Source organism: Cyphellophora attinorum (assembly GCF_001299255.1).
Source record: "Cyphellophora attinorum strain CBS 131958 chromosome Unknown Contig24, whole genome shotgun sequence".
Classification (NCBI taxonomy): Eukaryota; Fungi; Ascomycota; class Eurotiomycetes; order Chaetothyriales; family Cyphellophoraceae; genus Cyphellophora; species Cyphellophora attinorum.
This window is the reverse complement of record NW_017253252.1, coordinates 229821-249172: the sequence shown is the minus strand read 5'-3', so window position 1 is coordinate 249172 and position 19352 is coordinate 229821. Positions and strand designations below refer to the sequence as shown.

General features: G+C 53.0%; 7 protein-coding genes across 7 annotated transcripts; 3 read left to right on the top strand and 4 right to left on the bottom strand.

Annotated features, from left to right (window-relative positions):
- Window positions 1-982: 982 nt before the first annotated feature.
- On the bottom strand, window positions 983-3852 carry AB675_10321 (uncharacterized protein; the record flags this gene model as incomplete). The annotated part of the gene is made up of 7 exons (XM_018139085.1): window positions 983-2406; window positions 2490-2852; window positions 2910-3270; window positions 3321-3490; window positions 3526-3603; window positions 3649-3758; window positions 3809-3852. The coding sequence occupies 7 exons, from the start codon at window positions 3850-3852 to the stop codon at window positions 983-985; spliced, it is 2550 nt and encodes an 849-aa protein (XP_017997395.1).
- A 707-nt stretch (window positions 3853-4559) lies between these two features.
- AB675_10320 (uncharacterized protein) lies at window positions 4560-5690 on the top strand (the record flags this gene model as incomplete). Its single annotated transcript, XM_018139084.1, has 2 exons — window positions 4560-4902; window positions 4948-5690. The coding sequence occupies 2 exons, from the start codon at window positions 4560-4562 to the stop codon at window positions 5688-5690; spliced, it is 1086 nt and encodes a 361-aa protein (XP_017997421.1).
- A 725-nt stretch (window positions 5691-6415) lies between these two features.
- AB675_10319 (DNA polymerase epsilon subunit C) lies at window positions 6416-7366 on the top strand (the record flags this gene model as incomplete). Its single annotated transcript, XM_018139082.1, has 1 exon — window positions 6416-7366. One exon carries the CDS (start codon window positions 6416-6418, stop codon window positions 7364-7366), a length of 951 nt encoding a protein of 316 aa, XP_017997412.1.
- A 66-nt stretch (window positions 7367-7432) lies between these two features.
- AB675_10318 (uncharacterized protein) lies at window positions 7433-8263 on the top strand (the record flags this gene model as incomplete). The annotated part of the gene is made up of 2 exons (XM_018139081.1): window positions 7433-7555; window positions 7622-8263. The coding sequence occupies 2 exons, from the start codon at window positions 7433-7435 to the stop codon at window positions 8261-8263; spliced, it is 765 nt and encodes a 254-aa protein (XP_017997338.1).
- Window positions 8264-8737: 474 nt separating this feature from the next.
- On the bottom strand, window positions 8738-9538 carry AB675_10317 (uncharacterized protein; the record flags this gene model as incomplete). The annotated part of the gene is made up of 1 exon (XM_018139080.1): window positions 8738-9538. One exon carries the CDS (start codon window positions 9536-9538, stop codon window positions 8738-8740), a length of 801 nt encoding a protein of 266 aa, XP_017997372.1.
- Window positions 9539-12939: 3401 nt separating this feature from the next.
- Window positions 12940-13940, bottom strand: AB675_10315 (uncharacterized protein; the record flags this gene model as incomplete). The annotated part of the gene is made up of 2 exons (XM_018139079.1): window positions 12940-13619; window positions 13688-13940. 2 exons carry the CDS (start codon window positions 13938-13940, stop codon window positions 12940-12942), a joined length of 933 nt encoding a protein of 310 aa, XP_017997456.1.
- A 362-nt stretch (window positions 13941-14302) lies between these two features.
- AB675_10314 (Serine/threonine-protein kinase srk1) lies at window positions 14303-16534 on the bottom strand (the record flags this gene model as incomplete). Its single annotated transcript, XM_018139078.1, has 4 exons — window positions 14303-15485; window positions 15535-15779; window positions 16044-16410; window positions 16458-16534. 4 exons carry the CDS (start codon window positions 16532-16534, stop codon window positions 14303-14305), a joined length of 1872 nt encoding a protein of 623 aa, XP_017997306.1.
- Between the last annotated feature and the right edge of the window lie 2818 nt (window positions 16535-19352).

Below are 19352 nucleotides of genomic sequence, written 5' to 3'. Positions count from 1 at the left end.
TCGAATAGCAGTTGGCTAGCAGTGGTAAAGCAGCGGTCCTATGCTGTGGTCTTGAGTGGCACACAAGGAATGGTAGACGAGCACGACAGCTCAGAGCGGAAAAGGCATATGGTATAAGAAAACAATGTTTGTACTGGAGGGGCACAGTACGCAGTACTGTCGTCATTTGTAAGCTACGAAGCAAACCGCGAATGAACGTGGTGGATAGCCATTGCTCAGGTACAAGCACGGATGAATTGCATCGTTAGTTCGTTCAGGCTGGAAGTCTGATTGCTCATCATCACAGGGACCCCAGATGTCGCAATAGTGTCGTTTCCATAGGCAGCGTTGGCGGGGTTGCAGGGGCAGGCGATGATGTCGTTGGAGTCAGATTCGGATTCGGAGACGCAATGTAGATCGGTCAAAGCCGACGACGCGCAGCAGATAGCTTCCTGATAGCAAGCATGCAGTCTTTGGCCGCTCTACTGAGTATGAGGCCAGTGAGAGTGCACGCCAGGCTATATCTTCAATCGCAGAATCCCGACTTGTTGGACCATGAGCTTGTGATAACGTCGTCGGAAAATCCCGAACTCACTGTCCCTTGGAGATAATGTCTTCAGTGCGCCCGTTTTGTGTTAAAACCGGATGACGAGCTGCACTCTGCTGCAGCAGAGAGACGTCGAGTCCACACGGCTACACTGAACAATTCAGCTCGAGTCTACCGGTTGCGCGGTCGACAGGTTTATTGAATGCTTTCTTCATTGATACTTGTATCTTATGATGTTCTACTCTGGCGACGAATACCTAATGCTCTCTGCTGATCATGCATCTTCGCTTTTTGAAAACTGGTTCAAGGCTTGCTTGTTGGGGAGCACGTCAGCTCCAGCGCGATACTTAGTCGACGCCCTCGAGTCTTGAGCAAGCGCGAACGCGATCAATACGCTGCTGCTGCCCGATCGACCATATGAGCTCAGTAGGAGCGTTGTGCGTGGTCCAGGCGACCCTATCGCCATCTCGCACGGTTCCTCTCACGTTCGCCCTCTACCATCCCCCTCTCAACCTCATCTTCATACTTGAAGCTCATCTGCCGCCGAGGGGCAGTATGTGACCGCGACGTGCCACCACTACCGCCATTACGTGCAGCTTTGCGCTCCTGCTCCTTCAGCAGCCTCTTACGATTGGCCTCCTCGCGCGCGTTTGCTATAGGATCAACATCTTCTTCCCTGGATGTCATAGTTGTGTCCTGGACCTGACTTGCTCGACGGCTTGATGACCGCCCATTTGTGCCGTTCGCGTCGTCGTAGCGCGCACTCGACTTCGACTCGTGGTCCTTGCGGTGCCTCCTGGACTTGTGCCGGGAGCTGTCGTAGTCGTCTTCTTCATCGTCTGCGTCTCGCTCCCGTCTTCGTTTCTTGTCCTTCTCGCGATGACGATCTTCGCGCTCTCTGTCGCGGTCGGCACGATCTCGATCACGGGTTTTGTCCTTGTCACGATCACTATCACGATGTCGATCCCGATCATGATGGGATTTGCGATCACGGCGATGTGACCGATCGGCGTCGTCATCACCGTCTTGATAGCCGTTGTTATCGTAGTCTTTATCACTTCGTCGTTCGTGCTTTGACGATCGACTCTCGTACTTGTCCTTGTCTCGTCGAGAGGACTTTCGAGATCGGTCGTGCGAATTAGATCGCGAGTACGAATCGTCGTCGCTGCGAATGTCATGGTCGCCGTTTCGATCGTATCGCGAGGATCGACGATGGCTCCCTCGTCGATCATAATCATCGTACTCATCTCGCCGGCCGTCCCTGGACGTTCTGCGGTCATCGTTGTACGGCTCAGGGCTCGGACTCCGCCGTTCTGATGTTCGCTGCGCAAGTGATCCTCGACCAAGGATCTGGAAACCGCCGCTGGGTTTTCTGACCGGTTGCGGTGGCTCCCGCATGGCTCGAGGACCAGTAGGAGCGCCCACGACGCCTGGTTGCTCAACCGTCGTGGGCGTTGTTGACTGGGCGGATCCGGGACGGATTGGGGAGGGCGGGTGGCCATTGGAAAGGTGAAGGGATCCACGATTGCGAGCGAATCGTCCTTGCCCACGAGAACGAAAGCCAAAGTCCTTCTCGTTATGACGCGAAGGTCCTGAAGGAGCGGCTGGTGGAGCCATGGGCACGTCCAAATCTTCCGCATACGCTTCTGGAACTGGTTTAGAGGGCCCTACTGGTATTGGTGACTGAGTCTGCTGTTGTGGGACCTCTTCCTGAGCTTCCACCTCCGTCAGCACCACATCCTCGGGGGCAGGCGCACCATTCACGATCTCCGGCTCTACAGCGGGCGGCGTCAGCTCTTTGACCTCTTCCTTCTTCGTGTAATCGTCTCCAAGTGCTTCTTGAACTTCTTCCTGTCCACCAGGAGCGAATTCGTCGTCATCTAGCGCGTGATCGGCAAGCTGAAAGGCTCTGCTTTAGGCTCTTCTCGTCGAGGCTGTTGAGGTCCGTTGAAGGCTTGCTGACCGTTCATGTGTTGATTTCCTGCCTGGAAGTTGTTATGATGATTGTTATCAAAGTAGTTGTGGAAGTTGCCTCGGCCTCGGCCACGGTCATTGTTGTTCCATCGACCGCGCCCTCGACCTCGACCACGACCACGCCCACCGAACTGATTGAAATCACCGTTGGGATACTGGTTCTGGTTGAAATTTGGGAAGCCAAAATTATTACCAGCCATGGCGTTCGGGAATGCATTTGCACTACTATTCTGCCACATTGGGTTGTTCTGGAATGCTTGTAGCATTTGTGGACTCATCATGTTCATGTTCATGCCATTCATACCACCGTTGCCAAACATGTTTCCCATCGAGCCCATGCCCATGTTCATATCTGCGAAGCTGTGTCAGACCGTGCGCGTATTTGACATGACCAGAAATCGGGACTTACTCATCATGTTCGGAAACCCCATCATGTTCTGCATTTGTTGCATTTGCTGGAACAGAGGGGTATTCATCATGGGATTATTCTGATTCGCGTTCTGGAAGCCAAAGTCATTCGTATCGTTCTCCTGCCTTGACATTTTGCGGCCATTCTGCAAGTCCCGATGAGGTGGCTGCACCGACGTGTTTTGTGTTGTCTCTTCCTCTGCTTGTGTGGTTGCGTTCTGATTATACTCCTCATCATCGTCCTGGGGAATGTGCGGCGGAACATAGTCTGGGTCGTCTGGATCGAGATCAACTTGAAACTCGACGTCGTCATCTCCAGCTTCGGTCTTATCGAGCGATGGATCGTCGACGTCTTCTTGAGTCTGCGGCATGATTAGTATACCGTCTGATGGTGCAGCAGGACTGGGCGTACCTCTACAGAAGCCATGACCTCGTCTGCCGTAGTGGCAGGCTCTGTACCATTCACTTCGATGTGGTCATGCCCATTCGCTTCGTTCTCGGACGATCCATTAACAGGCGGCTGTGAAGTCGTCTCAGTGACTTTTACTAGTGCCGCAGTCTGCTCGTCGGCCTTGGCTTTCTCTGCTTCAACCAAGCCTTGACACTTCTTCTGGAACTCGTGCTAGGCTTGACGGTGTCGCCATTGTAAGGCTTGTGGGCGCATTGCGGGCATGCATTATTGGCATCGTTGAAACCTGACATGATCAGCAGACATCATACAATATGATCAAGGCGCTTACAGAGCTCACAAATAGAAGTGTCGCAACAGCCGCCCTTGAAAGCATTCAAGAGCAGTCGTTGGCATGTTGGGCAGCGGACGAAAGCGGGCGCCTTGGAAAGATCGAAGGTGCTGATACCCGTCAGTATGAGAACTAAGCAAGTACGGATCAGAGAGCCAACCTCGCGAATTCTTGCAGCGCAGCGTCAAGCACAGGCGCCGCCATTATGCTGCGCGCAGTTCCAGTCTCGATATCGGCTTGAGATCTCAAAGATTTGATGGCCTGTACATGGTGCAAGAGAACGTGGTCGCGCGACGATGTGGCCAGCCGTGGGAAGGAGTGTAAGCTTCGGGCGACTGGCGACCGCGCAAGGGCCTAGAAGATCGTGACGGCTCAAGCCGTATTTCACAAGGAGCGGTGCCTATTGCTTCAAGCAGAAATACAGACCAACGACGGCAGCAGCGATGAACAAACACTCAAGATGTTTGTGCCGAGTGACACGGAGAAACTTCAAGTCCTCAGGGTTGAATTGAACCGGAGTTCTTCCGTCAGACCTATTGGTTGACGCACAGCACACTCTGGCATCAAGCGTATATGGAAATTCCTCATGACATCAACCATCCTGTCTGATGCTAGTCACGCTTTGCAAAAGCCTCTGTATCACCTAATTCGAAGGGACTTTCATTGCATCAATTTAAAGGACCGGTTGGGACGCAGGGGGGCGTCGAAGCACAGGAAATCAGACGTCTTGCTGGTGTCAGCAGCAGTAATGATACTGGGTCCAATCAGTCTTGTTGACTGCATTGTGTTTGTGATTTTTTTGATTCCTCAACTACTCTATCAGGCTGGCATACTGTCATGTCTAGTGCTTGCCGGCAAGGTGCTACCATTTTTAAGTAAGCATCCTGACAATCGATGCGATTGCAGTAGCCATGGCTAAATTAATGATAGTCTTCCAACTGCCGGTTCAGCTCATTCGAGAACGCTACGTACTGCCTCATGAGAAGCGTTCTCCGTTCTGCCAGAATGCAACCTTCTTCCAAGATCTTGTCATCCGAGGCGTGCGATATGCTTTCGCATATATTCCGGCAAAGATTGGACGAGTCTTCTTCTCGAAATGGGTCGCATATCCATTCTTTCGGTTTCGTTTACTTCGACATGGTTATTTGCGGAGCCCGATCTTCTTTCAGGAAGTCGTCAGACGCGGTGTGAGGGGACTATGGATCATCCCTGATGAGACGAAAGATCCTGGTGTTATCATCTATTATTGCCATGGTAAGTAAGTTGAACATCCGGGAGTAAGGCGCTAACATTGATCAGGTGGTGGTTTCTCCATGGGTTCGTCCTTCTTCTACCTGGAATTCTTGATCGCTTGGATCACCCGGCTCAAGGAAGCAGGTTTTCGCAACCCAGCTTGCTTCGCCCTTGAATACACGCTGGTCCCGGACGAGCGGTGGCCCAAGCAATTCAATGAGACTCGAGCTGGATTCGACTTTCTCCGCGAATCTTTTGGTGAAGGCAGCGCAGCGAAGATAGTCGTAAGCGGCGATTCAGCTGGTGCAACGTTGATGCTCAGTATGCTGCTGCAGCCCGGATCCCTTGATCAGGAGCCAAAGTTCAATGAGTCGGAACGGCCTGCCCTAGCGGTTTTGCTTTCGCCATGGACTCACCTGATCTCAGAGCTTAATCAAAACACACCCAGCGACTACTTGGACAAGGATAGTCTGCATCTTTACGCTCACCAATACGGTGGTGATGGTGCCAAGAGTGATCAAGTGATCTCTCCGGGGTTATGCATCTCCCGTTGGAAGCGCGCATCGCCACTGCATGGGTACCGCATCATATATGGCGCAGAAGAAGTATTTGCTCGTGGAATTGAAGAGACCGTGGAAAACATCCGCAAAGACGGCGCGGCAGCGAAAGCGCACAGGCTGGAAGCTGGGATACATGCCTGGCCGGTCGTCAACCTATTTCTTGGGGCAAATAGTGATGAACGCTTGACTGGACTGGACTTGATGGTCGACTGTATGGTATCGTCAGAGATGGCTCCAAAAAAGCAGTAGCGTTGTAACATAGGTGTCAAGAGAAGCCATCAGATTAGATCAAGTTATGACTGGCATTGAGACTGTCGTCGTGAATTTTAGACAGCGGCTGCCAACGAAATCACGTGGCTGCCAGCGTGTCAAAAGCTGTTGGGACAATTTCCTTCAGCGCATTGCTCTCATCACCTGGCCGTCTTGTACCTTGGCCACGTGGAATGAGGATGGCACTTACTGTAGGAGCCTAGTCGCCGCATTCGTTTTCGGGTCCATCATGCGCATGCAAGCTCAATAACTAGCGACAGCGTCAATGTCAATAGTGGTCTCATCAATGGCACCCGGAGCATGTCTAGGTATGCAGAAAGGCAAGCGCGAAAGTTCCCTGGCTTCGAAGATGTGTGGTGTCTGGAGGTGAAATTTGAGCTTGAGTTTGCACGCTAGTGAGAATGATGGACAGGGGGGCTTTCATAACAGGCATAAATAGTCGTCCAAACGCCCGCCTGGAGAACCAGAATTTCCGGCTCTTCAATTGAAACCCCAAATCCTTGGACCACGTGACATCGAGAAGCGACGCGACTCAGCATTACAGGAAGTTGCAGGATGGCCTCTGCATAAGACTCCAATTGAATCATTCATGCCGCAATGTCCATCACCATGTCACTACCTGCTCGCCAAATACAAATTGTTAAGGAATCCGTAATCGAGAACACTTCACGCCTGCCAATGTTGACGCGTTTCATCACCAAACGATGACTAGCAATCGCGACTACCGACCCAGCTCCCCAGACTTGGAAGACCAGGAATCCGTCTTCGTTCATCCACCCACGCTTGGTCGTTTACCATCATATTCACGAACACCAAGTGAGGCATACAATTACCCATATTCCCCACGTCCATCTATAGACTTCACCGCCAGCACTTCACAACATAGCGGCCGCCCGGCAATCGGAATTGCGCCTGCATCATCTTACTTCGGCGAACAGCACCAGGTGCAGTCACCCGCATCTGCAATCCGGACACCGGGAACAGCCACACACCAAAACTACCACGCAAATTTCAATCCATATCAAGCCAACACCGCGCAACCCCGTGTGCCGCCATCGTTCTTCCAGTCGCCAAACTTTGCTCAACCACAAGCATACTACGACAACGACGCAGAGATGGCTCGCACGCGCGCTCAGCGCTCAGCTGAGCAACAGCAGTACGACCCTATCCACGACGCCGCCCCGCCGCCACAAGCACGTCCATCACAACAAGCTGTAGCGCCTCAACCACCGCCGCCAGCACCGGAACCACAATATCCTACCTCAGCAGTCGATCTTGACATCCGGACCAAGTTTCCCGTTGCACGCATCAAGCGTATCATGCAAGCAGACGAGGACATTGGCAAGGTCGCACAGGCAACACCGACCGCTGTCGCTAAAGCATTGGAGCTGTTCATGGCTTCGCTTACCGTCAAGGCCGCAGCGGAAGCTCGACATCAGGGCGGCTCCAAGCGTATCACAGTCGGACATCTCAAGGCAGCTATTGCGCGCGTCGAGAACTTTGACTTCCTCAAAAGCATCTGCGACGCCGCAGGCGACGAAGACGGCAAGGGCGCTGGTGCTAAGAAATCCAGAGGCAAATCCGAAGACGTTAGCGAGGATGAGATGCCGCCGAAGACGAAGAAACGAAAGGGCAGTGCTGAAGAGGGCGATTAGCGGAGCTCTACGGAAGCTACCAAGAGAGTTCAACGCATCGGCCCCACAGCGGGCAATGAACACGGGATGGAGGCCGAGGCGAAGATAGCTGTTGTTGAAATGAAGGATGTTGATGACTACGAGACGCCGCCGAAATCTCAGAAACGAAAGGGCAATGGTGCGAAGAAAGCCAGAGGCAAATCCGAAGACGTCAGTGAGGATGAGATGCCGCCGAAGACGAAGAAACGAAAGGGCAGTGCTGAAGAGGGCGATTAGAGGAGCCCTACGAACGCTATCAAGAGGCATCCTCACGCCGGCGTCCCCAAGATCAAATGGACAGACGCCGAGCTTGAGCGACTCGCGGCCTATCGCGCGGAAGATCCGCCACTCACCTATGACGAGATTGCGGAGAGAGAAGGCGGCCAACGCACCAAAAGGGCATACTCACAACAGGCTCGGAAACAGGCTAGAAAGAATAGAAAAATTATCAGGCATCCTCGACGTGGCGTCCCCCAGCTAAAATGGACAGCCGCCGAGCTTAAGCGACTCGCAGCCTATCGCGGAGAAGATCCGCCACTCACCTATGACGAGATTGCGGAGAGAGAAGGCGGCCGACGCACCAGAACTGCATACTCACAACAGACCGTAATACAGGCTAGGAAGAACGGAAAGACACTCAAGCGGGGCTTCAACAATTCGGAACGAGTGAAAGAGTTGAACAAGTCTAAGCGGGACGTGGATGCACCGATCGAGGAGGGCTTGCTGGCAGAAGGGGCCGGTCATGATGAGGGCATGGCGGATGAAAACACTTCAATGACAGACGAGGACGAGGACAGCCTTTTTGGCTATATAGAGGATAGCGACTTGGCCGAGGAGTTGGACACAACACGCAGCCACGGCGACGATCAGGGCGAGTAACTTGGGCGCTTGCGGCGGTGAACCCGGCATTGTGCCAGTTGCCATTATGGTAGACGCCTGCTGGGTTCAGGCGAAAGCATGCACGACGGTCTTTAGGTTTTTCGACGGGCTCAAGCATTGGGTATTCTTCCAGGCGGGCGGCTGCTGAATAGGTATATGCAGTCATCATTGATCGTAGGATGCAACTGCACTTCAGAAGCAACTGCAATTTATGATCACCTCTATCTTGTGCATGAACCATGAGAGATCAGCCCAAGAACGCCGCGTTTCATCATTGACTAGGCCTTGAAAGCCTTCCGTAGATATACATACAGCAGACTTTGGCCATCGTTCCTCATGCGTCGTGAACGAGAGCCTCGCTCCGTAGCTCCCAATGCTGAATGCTTTGCCCTGACGCCGTCTTCGAACAACGGTTGAAATGCTTACATGAACTGTGCGTATGACAGCATACGTCCTTCGCCTTCAAGCCTGCTCCTAGACTGTTACGGCGCTGTCTTCTCTAGCCTGTTTCTCGTCGATCCCACGCGGAGTGTTGGGCGCATGAGAGCCTCTGTCCATACAAGGCCACGGTACCTGCATCCCAATTCCCATCACAATAATGCCACCGAAGAAACAAGTGAAACCCAGTGCTATCCATCCTACCACTTTACTGTAGGCAACTACCACCAAACACAACAGTACGAATGCTCCAATCACAAGCATTCCCATCAAGGCGCTGATCGATACGGCATACCAGTGTACGGTGACCTGAGACGTGCGACCCTTCACGCCATCCCAATCTTGCTGCCAGTGACTCTTGAAGAATGTCAGCAACGTGCTGCCCGTGGCTGCCACTGCCAATGCTAGGATGTACAGTAGCCAGGACAGACTGAGGAAGAGCTGTACAGTAGCCTGACTGAATGTTGAATTTGGTTGCGAATCACCAGGAGCATTCGACAGAACGAAGTTGAACGTGACACTCGCACCGAGAGTGCTGATCGCAAGAATGGTCTGAAAGAGACCGCTGAAGAACGCGACCACACTGGCACCGCTGTGGGCACCCAGTGGTGCAATGGAGTGCAGATGATGACCATGCTCGCTGCGAAAGCCCGTGCCACTGCGGTGGTGGTGGTGATGGTGCTGGTCACCGTAGTGCTGTGGCTGTTCTACTGCATCTCTTATGGATGGTACTGTTGGGTTAAACGTGGCGGCTGTGGAATTCTGCAGAACTTCGGAAGCAGCAGTCGTCGTAGCGGCGCGTGAGCTTGGACGACCGGACGGCTCGTAGGCGCTCATCTTGTTGTTTTTTCAATAAGATCGCCGGACTTTGTAGTTAGGAAACGGAAAAGAAGCAACGCATCGGAGTGGTCGTGATCGGTTTGAAGGGTGGGAGGGCCCCAGAGTAAGCAATCGGTCTCTCCTTACAGGTAGAAGCAAGCAGGAAACATTGAGCCGCAACACAGTCAGAAGACAAGCACCTACCGTGCAAGACTCATTGTGAGTCGCATGAAGGCGGTGCATCGCCGTTGCCTGGGACATCGAGGCAGTGGTGACTAGGAAGTTGCGATCAGGTGGACGCTACGTCCTCCAATTTGAGCAGTCGCGCCTGACGCGTCGCAGAACCGCATTTTGTTTTGGGACGTCTGCCACCTACCCGAAGTCCTTAAGGTACATGTTCACATGCCACACATCGTAGCATTATATGAGCAATGAGGAAACCACGTAAATGGACTATGTGAGTGATGCGGTCGCCGAAAGCACCACTTTCGGACTGGGACTAACGCCTGCTTCTCTGACAGCTCGCCCGGCTGATTGCAGGCGCAGGCACTGCCAGTAACAAGCAGAAGCCCAACACACCCGCTGATCGATTGTCACAATGCACCCGAATATGCAACTCGCTCAGGGTAGGTCATGGTCCTAGAAAAGGGTGTAGTCCTGGCCAGGGTGCTGATGAACATAGAATCTCTGGCAGCGAGGCAATGTCAGTCCAGAGGACGATGCTGCTGCTCAACGTGCGATCGAGCTGCTCACCAGACTGAACGACTTGTTGACCGATGAGTCACGAAAAGCCGCGCCGCACTCATGCTTGCAGCATATCTCCATCAATCAGACATACATCATCGTTGTCAAAATAGCCCTGGAGTCACAGCATCCCGAAGTCATCAACCACACAGCCGCATTCTTCCACATATTGATCAACGGAGAGGTCGAGGGCTTGCTGGACAATAAGCTCTTCTCTCGCTCCCTCCTTGACCTTGTGCGATATACGATCACTGGTCCACGAGCTGTGGCCGACCTGAGTCTGGAGAATGAGCTGATAGAATTGCTCTTTGAGATTGCAACAAAGATCCGCTTGGATCCAGATATTCTGCCGGCATGGTTCCATCCGGAGCGTGATCGAAGTCAGCCACGTTTGATCCAAGATGTGAGGAGGAACCAATTCCCGCTCTTCTTTGTCCTTGTGAATTTCGTTCACCATGACGGCCAAGCAGGAGACTTCGCCCGCACTGGACTGCTCTATCTCACCGAGACTGCATCGAAATCAAAGCAACTCGAGACATGGATGATCGAGAGTGATCTGGCACCACAGATGGCTAGTGGCCTCGGTGCATTGTACAGCCGGCTCAGCAGACAGTTTCCACCTATGGGTGTAAGTGAAAAGACGATACCAATCCTTGCCCTGTCAGACACAGTGGACGCGGATTCGACCTCAAAGGAGACTCGGGAAAGCTTCACACAGAACATGACCGAGTTCCTGACGTACTTGGCGTTCTGGCAAGACACCATCCACCGATGCAAATCACAGGATGTGGAAGACACATTACTAGACCATTTCCAGGTCCTGTTTGTGCAGCAGTTGCTCTATCCGTCGTTGCTGGAATCATCAGATGTGATGGGAGGCTCCACGGCCGCTGTCGTTGCACATCTGGCCCGAATTCTACTAGCTCTGGAGAATCAAGTGTTGGCACAGCGAATGTTGGGCTACCTTCTGGCCTCAAAGGTGTCCGAGCAGCAAAATCCGGCGAAGCGGTCGCGAGCTCGTCCCTCTGTCAGCCGCCGCAAGTCTCTCGACGCACTGGCAGCGCTAGCAGAGGCGGCACAGTCTCCTTCTCCGGACTTGTTCAACCTGCTCGACCTTATCACAATGAGCCTCAGGTCGAAACATGATAATACAGTCAACTCGTGCTTGAAGCTGCTGTCAGTGCTTCTGACCCGGCACCATTCCAGTATTCTCACTGGTCTCTTCAAAAGTGTCGCTTTGCAAGACGGCTGGAATGTGAGTGTGAAGGCTTTCAACGATCGACTCGTCTCCCTGTTTGACCTGGCTGGGCAGATATCTCTGTCCGAGGATGTCCTCGACGAATCATATCAAGGCGCACTCGATGATGCGAAGTTCCGCATCGAACGCCACAGCTGTTCCATCACAGATACAGTTGACGGACAGCCTTTGACGAAGAGTCCCACAACTATTGCAACGGATTGCAAGTTATTGAGAGCCTTGCTCTGGAAACTGGATACATTCTTTCTGAATGACACGCTCACCAACCTCGGATTGACTCAGTGTATCATGGATATGGCTGCATGTGAAAACTTTTCGTTGTATGGCTGGCTGATGCCGTCGACGCCAACTGGCCAGACCACTGTTCTGTTTGTTGTCAACGGTCTCGTACAGCAGATTCAACAGTGGCGTGGCTTCTTCCCAGAATGGGACGTACTCCTGGCTCAGCGCCGAAGGGATCTACAGCAATCAGACGACGAGATACACGCACAGAGCATTTCTATTCCGGGGCCACCAGCCAAAGGCGTGTCAGATGTATCGTCAACTACTCCAGCCACACCTCCGCGGTCATTCTCAAACTCTCGTCCAATCACGCCCCCCACAGCGACTCGCGGTAGAACAGTGGTTTCGCCTTCCAAGTTCGGTAGTATCGACAACGCACTGGCCGTCAGTCCGACATCAGGTTCGCGTGTAGGACTGACCCCAAGACCAGCAACGGGCAGTCCTTCGAGACGGTCGTACATTGCGCAGGCGGCAAGAGTGGAGGCTACTGGCCACTCGCCTTCGCAGCGACTTTCGAAACAAACCGACGCGGCGGATATGGTATCGGACGAAGCCACCGAGCAGCTCTTGAGAACGATGGTCACTCTCGACCTCGGCTCCGAAAATGTGCCCGAAGAATCGTCGCCGCACCTTCCCGTACACGCAGGCAAAGCCAGGCCGGGCACAGACACGCCTAGTTCTGAGCAGGGGTTGCTGCCCATACCTCAGCATGTTAAAGACAGCGGAGGCTCAGGGACCGTGACACCCACGCCCAGCGCGGTCGACAGCGAGGGGCGAGGAAACAGAAAGGAGATCAGTCTGAGCCATATCCTGACGAACGCTGTTATTCTACAAGAATTCATACTGGAGATTGCAGCCATGATCCAGGTTAGGGCAACCATGCTGGGAGAGGTTGACATCGCCTGACGCTGCTCGGACAGCTCTTGGACCAGACCAGCGACCAGGTGTTACGGTTCTAGGGAGTCTGCGAATGCGCATCAGCTGTCCTGCAGTGCTTTTGTTACGAACAATGATCATTAGAGAGCGTGTGTGTGTGTGTCGTTATATTCATCCCATCATTACTCCAGCCCACGACCTTGGCTTCGTCTACCGTTACCTGGCCAGACCTGCAAAAGCCTTTTGCTTCGTGCGACACTCACGACCACCACAAAATCACCGCCCCAGCATTCGCCGACAGCAATGACACCAGCATGACCCAGACCGCTGCCAAGCCCAAACCCAATCCGGTAGGCGACGCATCGCCTGTTCCTGGGGATGGCGTTATCCCTCCTCCTTGCTGGTTGCTATTCCCGCCGTCGCCTGTGTACCCACTGATCTCGTCTGTTACAGTTCTCGTGATCGTGTTCGTACTGGTGGATTTGCTGGGAGTCAAGGTGTTGCTCCATGTTGTCACGTTGGTCGAGTTGCCTCCGCCTCCTCCTGTTGCTGTGGTGAGGAGTGTTTTGGAAGCCTGGGTTGGGTCGACTGTTACTGAGCCACCAGAAGTTGCAGTGGCGTTGGCCGCAGAGGTAGAAGTACTGTCGTCCGCGTCATCGGTCGGTCGGCCGAGTGCTTCAGCGTCGGTGCTTCCACCCCAGACACTACTCGTTGTGGCGCTAGAGTTGCTGCTTGATGTCATCTGTGGCTCGCCGACTTCGACTGCCGGATTGGTTGTTGGGATGGAGGCATCCGGCACGGGATTACTGGCGTCAGTGGCGCCGCAGACGATGCGGAAGGAGCCTATGCTCTGCTGGCTGCTGGGACCGACGTAGCATGTTTGTGGAGTCAGGGCGAGGCCGAGGAGGGATGTGCAGGAGGCATCGGCGTATGTGCGTGCTATAGATATGATGGTCAGCCGGGTATGTCCTGAATGCCAACAGTGGCATGTTAAGATGAGTACGCACCACTGCAACCAGCATCTAGACTGTCAACCCAAACAGCAAGCGTCCCACTGGGTGCGCCGTGGCACGCAGTATTTGATGAGCTGGCTCCAGTCGAGGAATAGACGGAGATGAGGTGTGTTGGATCGCAGTCTCCTGAGTTGTAGTACTGGATTTTCGAGTCTGCTAGGGCTGTGAGAGGAAAGAGAAGTAGGCCGACGAGCGGGGCGAGCAGGTATTTTAATTTGTAGTTGAAGGTTGGTCTCGAGGTATGCATATTTCGATAGGCTGCAGTGAGCGTTTTGCCTGCAATGAAAACGCCATCGTGCAAACGTTCGTCAGTGTCTCATATATTAGATGATGTGAATGGAACACTGAGCAAGGGTGAGCCAAGGTCGATGAGCAGTGGTGGCGGGGGAAGTTCATCATGAGGAATGTGGGTGTTCGAGTTGAGGAATTTCGAATCCGACACAATGGTCATTCTTTTATACACATTCGACAGTGGCTGGTCATGCACAACCCTAGTTCGCCGGTGTGCACAGTTTCTGTGCAGATATCTGAACCATGGACATTGTATAACCAGCTGAAGGCGCCCTAGTAATGACGACCTGCCTCAAAACGCAAGTACCCTCGGGCAATTTACCGCACACTCAACTCCTCGCGCAGCTTGCTGGGTTTGTCAGGCATCTGCATTTGCATTGGCATCCCGCCGACTTTGTTTCTCCGGCCCAGCAGGGTACTGTTGTCCAGACTCAACTCGAATGGCTGCTTATTTCTCTTCCCAACGCTCTGCTTCGCTGCGGCAGCAACGGCGGCACTATGCTGTCCATAACCACGTTGCTCCTGCTGATGATGCTGGCTGCGGGCTGGTGCAGCAGCAGAGCGTGCCTGCGCAGCAGCTGACGGTTGTGTGCCCGAGAGGTTGGTTTGACGCATCTTAGCTTCCATGCTGGACACATCGCTTGGGGCTTGCGACCGCGGTACCTTGCTGGAGATGTCATCCTCGTACTCATCATCTTCATCATCGAAGTCGTCGTCCTCGTTCAGTGGGTTAAGCTGTCCGGGAGCGGCACCGCCACGATACCCTTGCTTGAAGTTCTTTCTCCGCTTGGCTTCTTCTTCTTGCCGATGTACAGCGTAGCCCACGTCGAAGACCTCACGCAGATTCACTGCGCCAGGTGATCTGAAGTCGTTTCTGCGTCCACCCGGAGTCTGCGGCAGTTGGATCGAAGGATCATTTGGAAACATTTCTTTCTGACGGACGGCCAAGGGAGTGGCCAGTGGTGGTGCGTCGGCGGCGGCATATGTTGGTTCCTGAACGTTGCGAATCCATGGATGAGCCAGGAACTCGTCAATGGTGTAACGTTTCTCGGGATTGACTGTCAGCAGATGTGACACCAAGTCCTGGGCAGATTTCGAGATGTCGTCCCACCAGGGCGACAAGAATGTATATTGGCCACGAGCCACCTTCTCTGTTAGGACCTGGATCGACTCGTCGTAGAAAGGTGGGAACCCGCAGAGTAATGTGTAAAGCACACAGCCTAGCGCCCACATGTCCACAGACTTGCTGTACCGCTCATCCTTGACAATCTCGGGTGCAGTGTAGCCTACTGTACCACATGGCGTCATGGTTTGTGAGTCCCACACGACCTTGCTGAGGCCAAAATCGGCAATTTTGATTTCGCCAATGCCGCCAGCGCCAACTCCTTGGACGAACTCGCCTTCATCGGCTTTGTCTTCGTCGTCTGGTCCTCGAGGCTTGGGGTTCCTGGTGGGAATGAAAGGTACTGGGTAGAATAGAAGATTCTCTGGCTTGATGTCACTAGCAGACGTTAGCTTTTTCGATCACTTCCAAGGTGCATTATGCTCACCGATGTACAACGCCTCGTTCCTCGTGGAGATATCGCAGTGCCTTCGCAACTTGTACAATGACGTGTCTGCTAAGGTCTTCGCTGAAGTATGTGAGTCGAACAATTTGGTGGAAGAGCTCGCCGCCAGGACACAACTCTAGTACGATATAGTAGTATTGTCGTGACTCTGAGAAGTCGATCAAGCGAACGATGTTGGGGTGGTCGAGTTGTCTCATTATTTGCACTTCTTTCAGGATATTGGCCCGCTATCGACAGAAATTAGTTCATACTTCTTGTGATTTTGTATATATGTGTGTGGTTTTGCAAACAAGGCTCGCTGGAGGAGGGAGGGAGAGAGGTATAACGGACCTCCACGGTTTTCGGCTGCTTCTTAAAATCAGGGTGAAGGTGGGCGTCGCCCTATATTAGAAGACACGGTTGGTTTGCGTTGCTCAGAAGATGAATGTGCGTGTGTGATGGGAGGAGGTTAAGGCAATGTGGGAAAGCGGGCTCGTCCAGACATTACTTACCGAATTGGCGTTCATCTCGTACTTTCGGACGACCTTTATCGCACACTCTTGTCCAGTCTGAGTGTCTCGAGCGCGGTAGACGTTTGAGAAGGCTCCATCGCCCATCTTCTCGAGGATCATGAAGCGTTCGAGACCTGGGTACTTGGGCATCTTGGAGGCCTTTTCTCGCTCTTCGGCGACGATGGCTGAGATGTGTTCGTTGCGAGCGCCGCCCTGTAGCTTCTGGCCTTTGCCTTGTGCCTGTGCGGCAGCGTGGCCTGCTTGTGCAGCGACATTGCGGTTATCGCCAGCGCCGACTGAGTATTGACCAGGATCGTTTGCACCGGCTTGATAGTGTTGCTGCTTCTGCTGGCCGAGCTGAGGTTCGCTTATGCCGTGGCCATACTTTTGTTGTTGAGCATGAATCGGAGACACGTTGGTGGAAGCTCGCCTGCGTACTTTGCCTGTTTGCCATGCCGTAACAGGTTCTTAAAGTTCTGTATGGCAGACATGACGTTTTAGCGGGATAGGCTTGACAAGTAAAGCAACAACGAATGGACGATGCAAGCAACGACGAGGCCTTGAGGTCAAAGAATGGTAAGGCAGGAGCAGGCACTATCGCAGCGCAGTTTGGTCGTGGTGGAAGGTGCGGAAGTCTATTGTTGAAGTCGACCAAGCACAAAAGTCGAGACCCAATATATGCGGGTGAATAATCAAGTGCCACTCGCTTAGTGAATATGGGGTGGTGAATATGTGAGTGAGTGTCGACTTTGGATAGCCTGCAGATGGCGAATGTTGGTTGGGCACGACCTTGTTGAATACGGCCGAGTACGAGTGCAGTTGAGATGTGTTGCAGTAGTGTGAGGTACTGTAGTGATGGAGGTGTGTGTCGCCCAGTTCTGCAGGAGGAGGGGCAGCGTGGTGGAAGAGGAAGGATAATTGAGAAAAAGACAAAATGGGTAATGGGGACCCAAGATGATTAATGCAGGATGTCGTCGTTGCCTCGCCACAGCCCGCTGGATTCACGCGAGCTATGATGTATGAAGGAGATAAATAGGGAACAAATTATCTTACTGGCAACATGGGTTGTTCCTGTCCACCAGTGGTTATACAGGAATCGAAGTTGGCAGTTGTGGTGTTCGTCTCCCACAACCAGCGCTCCAGTCTTTCTTGACGTAGTTTGGTCCCTGGACAACGTCATTCGACAGGCGGGTTGGGCGGGTTAGGTGGTCCGTGCGAGCGCCATCACAGTTTAGTTGGCGATCGCTATATGACGTCGTTCGCTGGTATTTTCTAGGCGGTGATTGCGATTGCTGCTGATAATATCGTCGTTGGTGCTTTTGTTGTAGTGGACATGATGCCGACGACGTCCGACTGGTTGTACTGTCAATGCTGGACTTGGCTGAATGAAATGAGAACGTTGTAGAACTCAGTGGTGTCTTCACATCGTCGAAATAGCTGTCGAAGTACGACCGGTCACTATCTGTAGGGGACAGACAGTTGCTTTTCAGGTTACTGTAGCTGAAGTCCAGGTCCATGCTTGAGCCAGTGGCACCACCGCCTGTGCTAATGTTCATCGTCGAATGCTGTGTAGTATAGCAGTGTATCTAGGTATAGTATCCGATCCGTGTAGGACAAGCCCAGAATAGTATCACACTATACATGCAGGTACAGAGCTCTGCTTTTGCTGTACAATTCGACGGAGCACTCGCGATCTTTTCAACGGCCTGCCATCTTTCACTTCTCTTACCCCTATCCATGTATCTATACCCTCACATTCATGTCCTCCCACGAAGCCTTGACCATGCGGCTTCTTGTCACGCTGCCGAAATAACCTTGTCTTCTGTTCTTCCGATGCCATCCGTCTACTGCGATAGCCTTCTAAGCTCCACCCCATCTCAAAGCATAGACCAGCGCGCCCAAGAATGTATTCTAGCACTACCAGCCAGCAAGGGGGCGCTCGGCCTGCTGACGCCTCGATGAAGATCCTCCCACAAGTGGATGGCAGCTCAACTTTAGCAACGATGGCGCACGATATCCCGATCACTGTTCTCAGTACTCTAAGTATCGACAGATAACATTTTCTATTGCTATGGAAAAGTCGCGTTGAGTCACTAACAACGCGTTCAGCACGACATCAACACCATGCATTTCGCTTTTGCATGGATTCTGTGTGCGAAGCGCTCTCGGTCAGGCGAATTTCCGGTGAGATCAAATGTTCTGATCTCAATATGCGGCCGCGCACACTCGTATCTGTTTGTGCAACAGAACAGTCTGGGCGACGCGTTCCAGAAAAGATAGCGAATAAGTGAACGCTCCGATCTTCCGGGGGGGCCGTGCTTCAACCAGGACGGGAAGACCCTCAGGGGGAGGCTTGAAGGTAAAATTCCAGAGGCTTCGTGGCAGGCTGATTTCTTCACCTTCATGGCGCAAAAGAGTCATAGCAGTGAGCCGCATGCTAGCCACCCGAACAGCCACGCCGCCTCATCGTTGCGCGTCCAACGCTTGCGCGTTCATCACTTTGATGATCTGAGCAGTGCATGTCTTGCAGTATTTGAGAGCATCTTACGATCTTAAACAGACGGGCGACCCGGTCTTCGGTCTACACGAGCTGACAAGACGGGAGATCGTCCCGATCGTATAATCTGGAAAACGTCGTCTCGTGGTTGACGGGCTCCATTGCAACATCTTGTTGGTTCGGGCATCATTGAGGCATTCTTTTCTTCTCGTATCACTCTGAGAGGTTCGTATCCAACTGACATTTCAGCAGCGCCATTTCAGTGGTGGATGACCCTGTTGGACAGCAGCGAGAATACGAGGGTACCTACCTGTCACCCAGCCTTCTATCATTCCGCTCGTGTTCAACGCCAAGAACTTAGCAAGTGCATGCGTTCTGGGATTTGACATGTTGTCTTTGCTCATGTCGTTGGACAGTCGAATTGTGACAGGAGTCCTTACTGCCATATGGTAGCGTCCGTTTCATGTCCGAGTCTAGAAAGATTCCGTGGAGACCTGGAACCCAGAAATGCACACGTGCACTGTCCGATCATGGACCCAGCCGCCCGCCATCAGCCATGCCCGAAGTCGTCGACCTGCACACAACGTTCTGCTGATCCGCTGTCACGGTGTAGCAACAGAAAGTCAAATATTAAGACGGTAAGGGCCGACCATGGTCGCCCACGACTGTGGGGCGTGCGCAAGGTGTCTGCCGCATCAATCCGGGTTATTACCATTGTAGCAGCAGCATGAACATTGACACATATCACAAAGAGGCGAGTACGTCTTTGGATCCAACTCAGAGAATCCATCCTATGCCTCCATACTACCCCC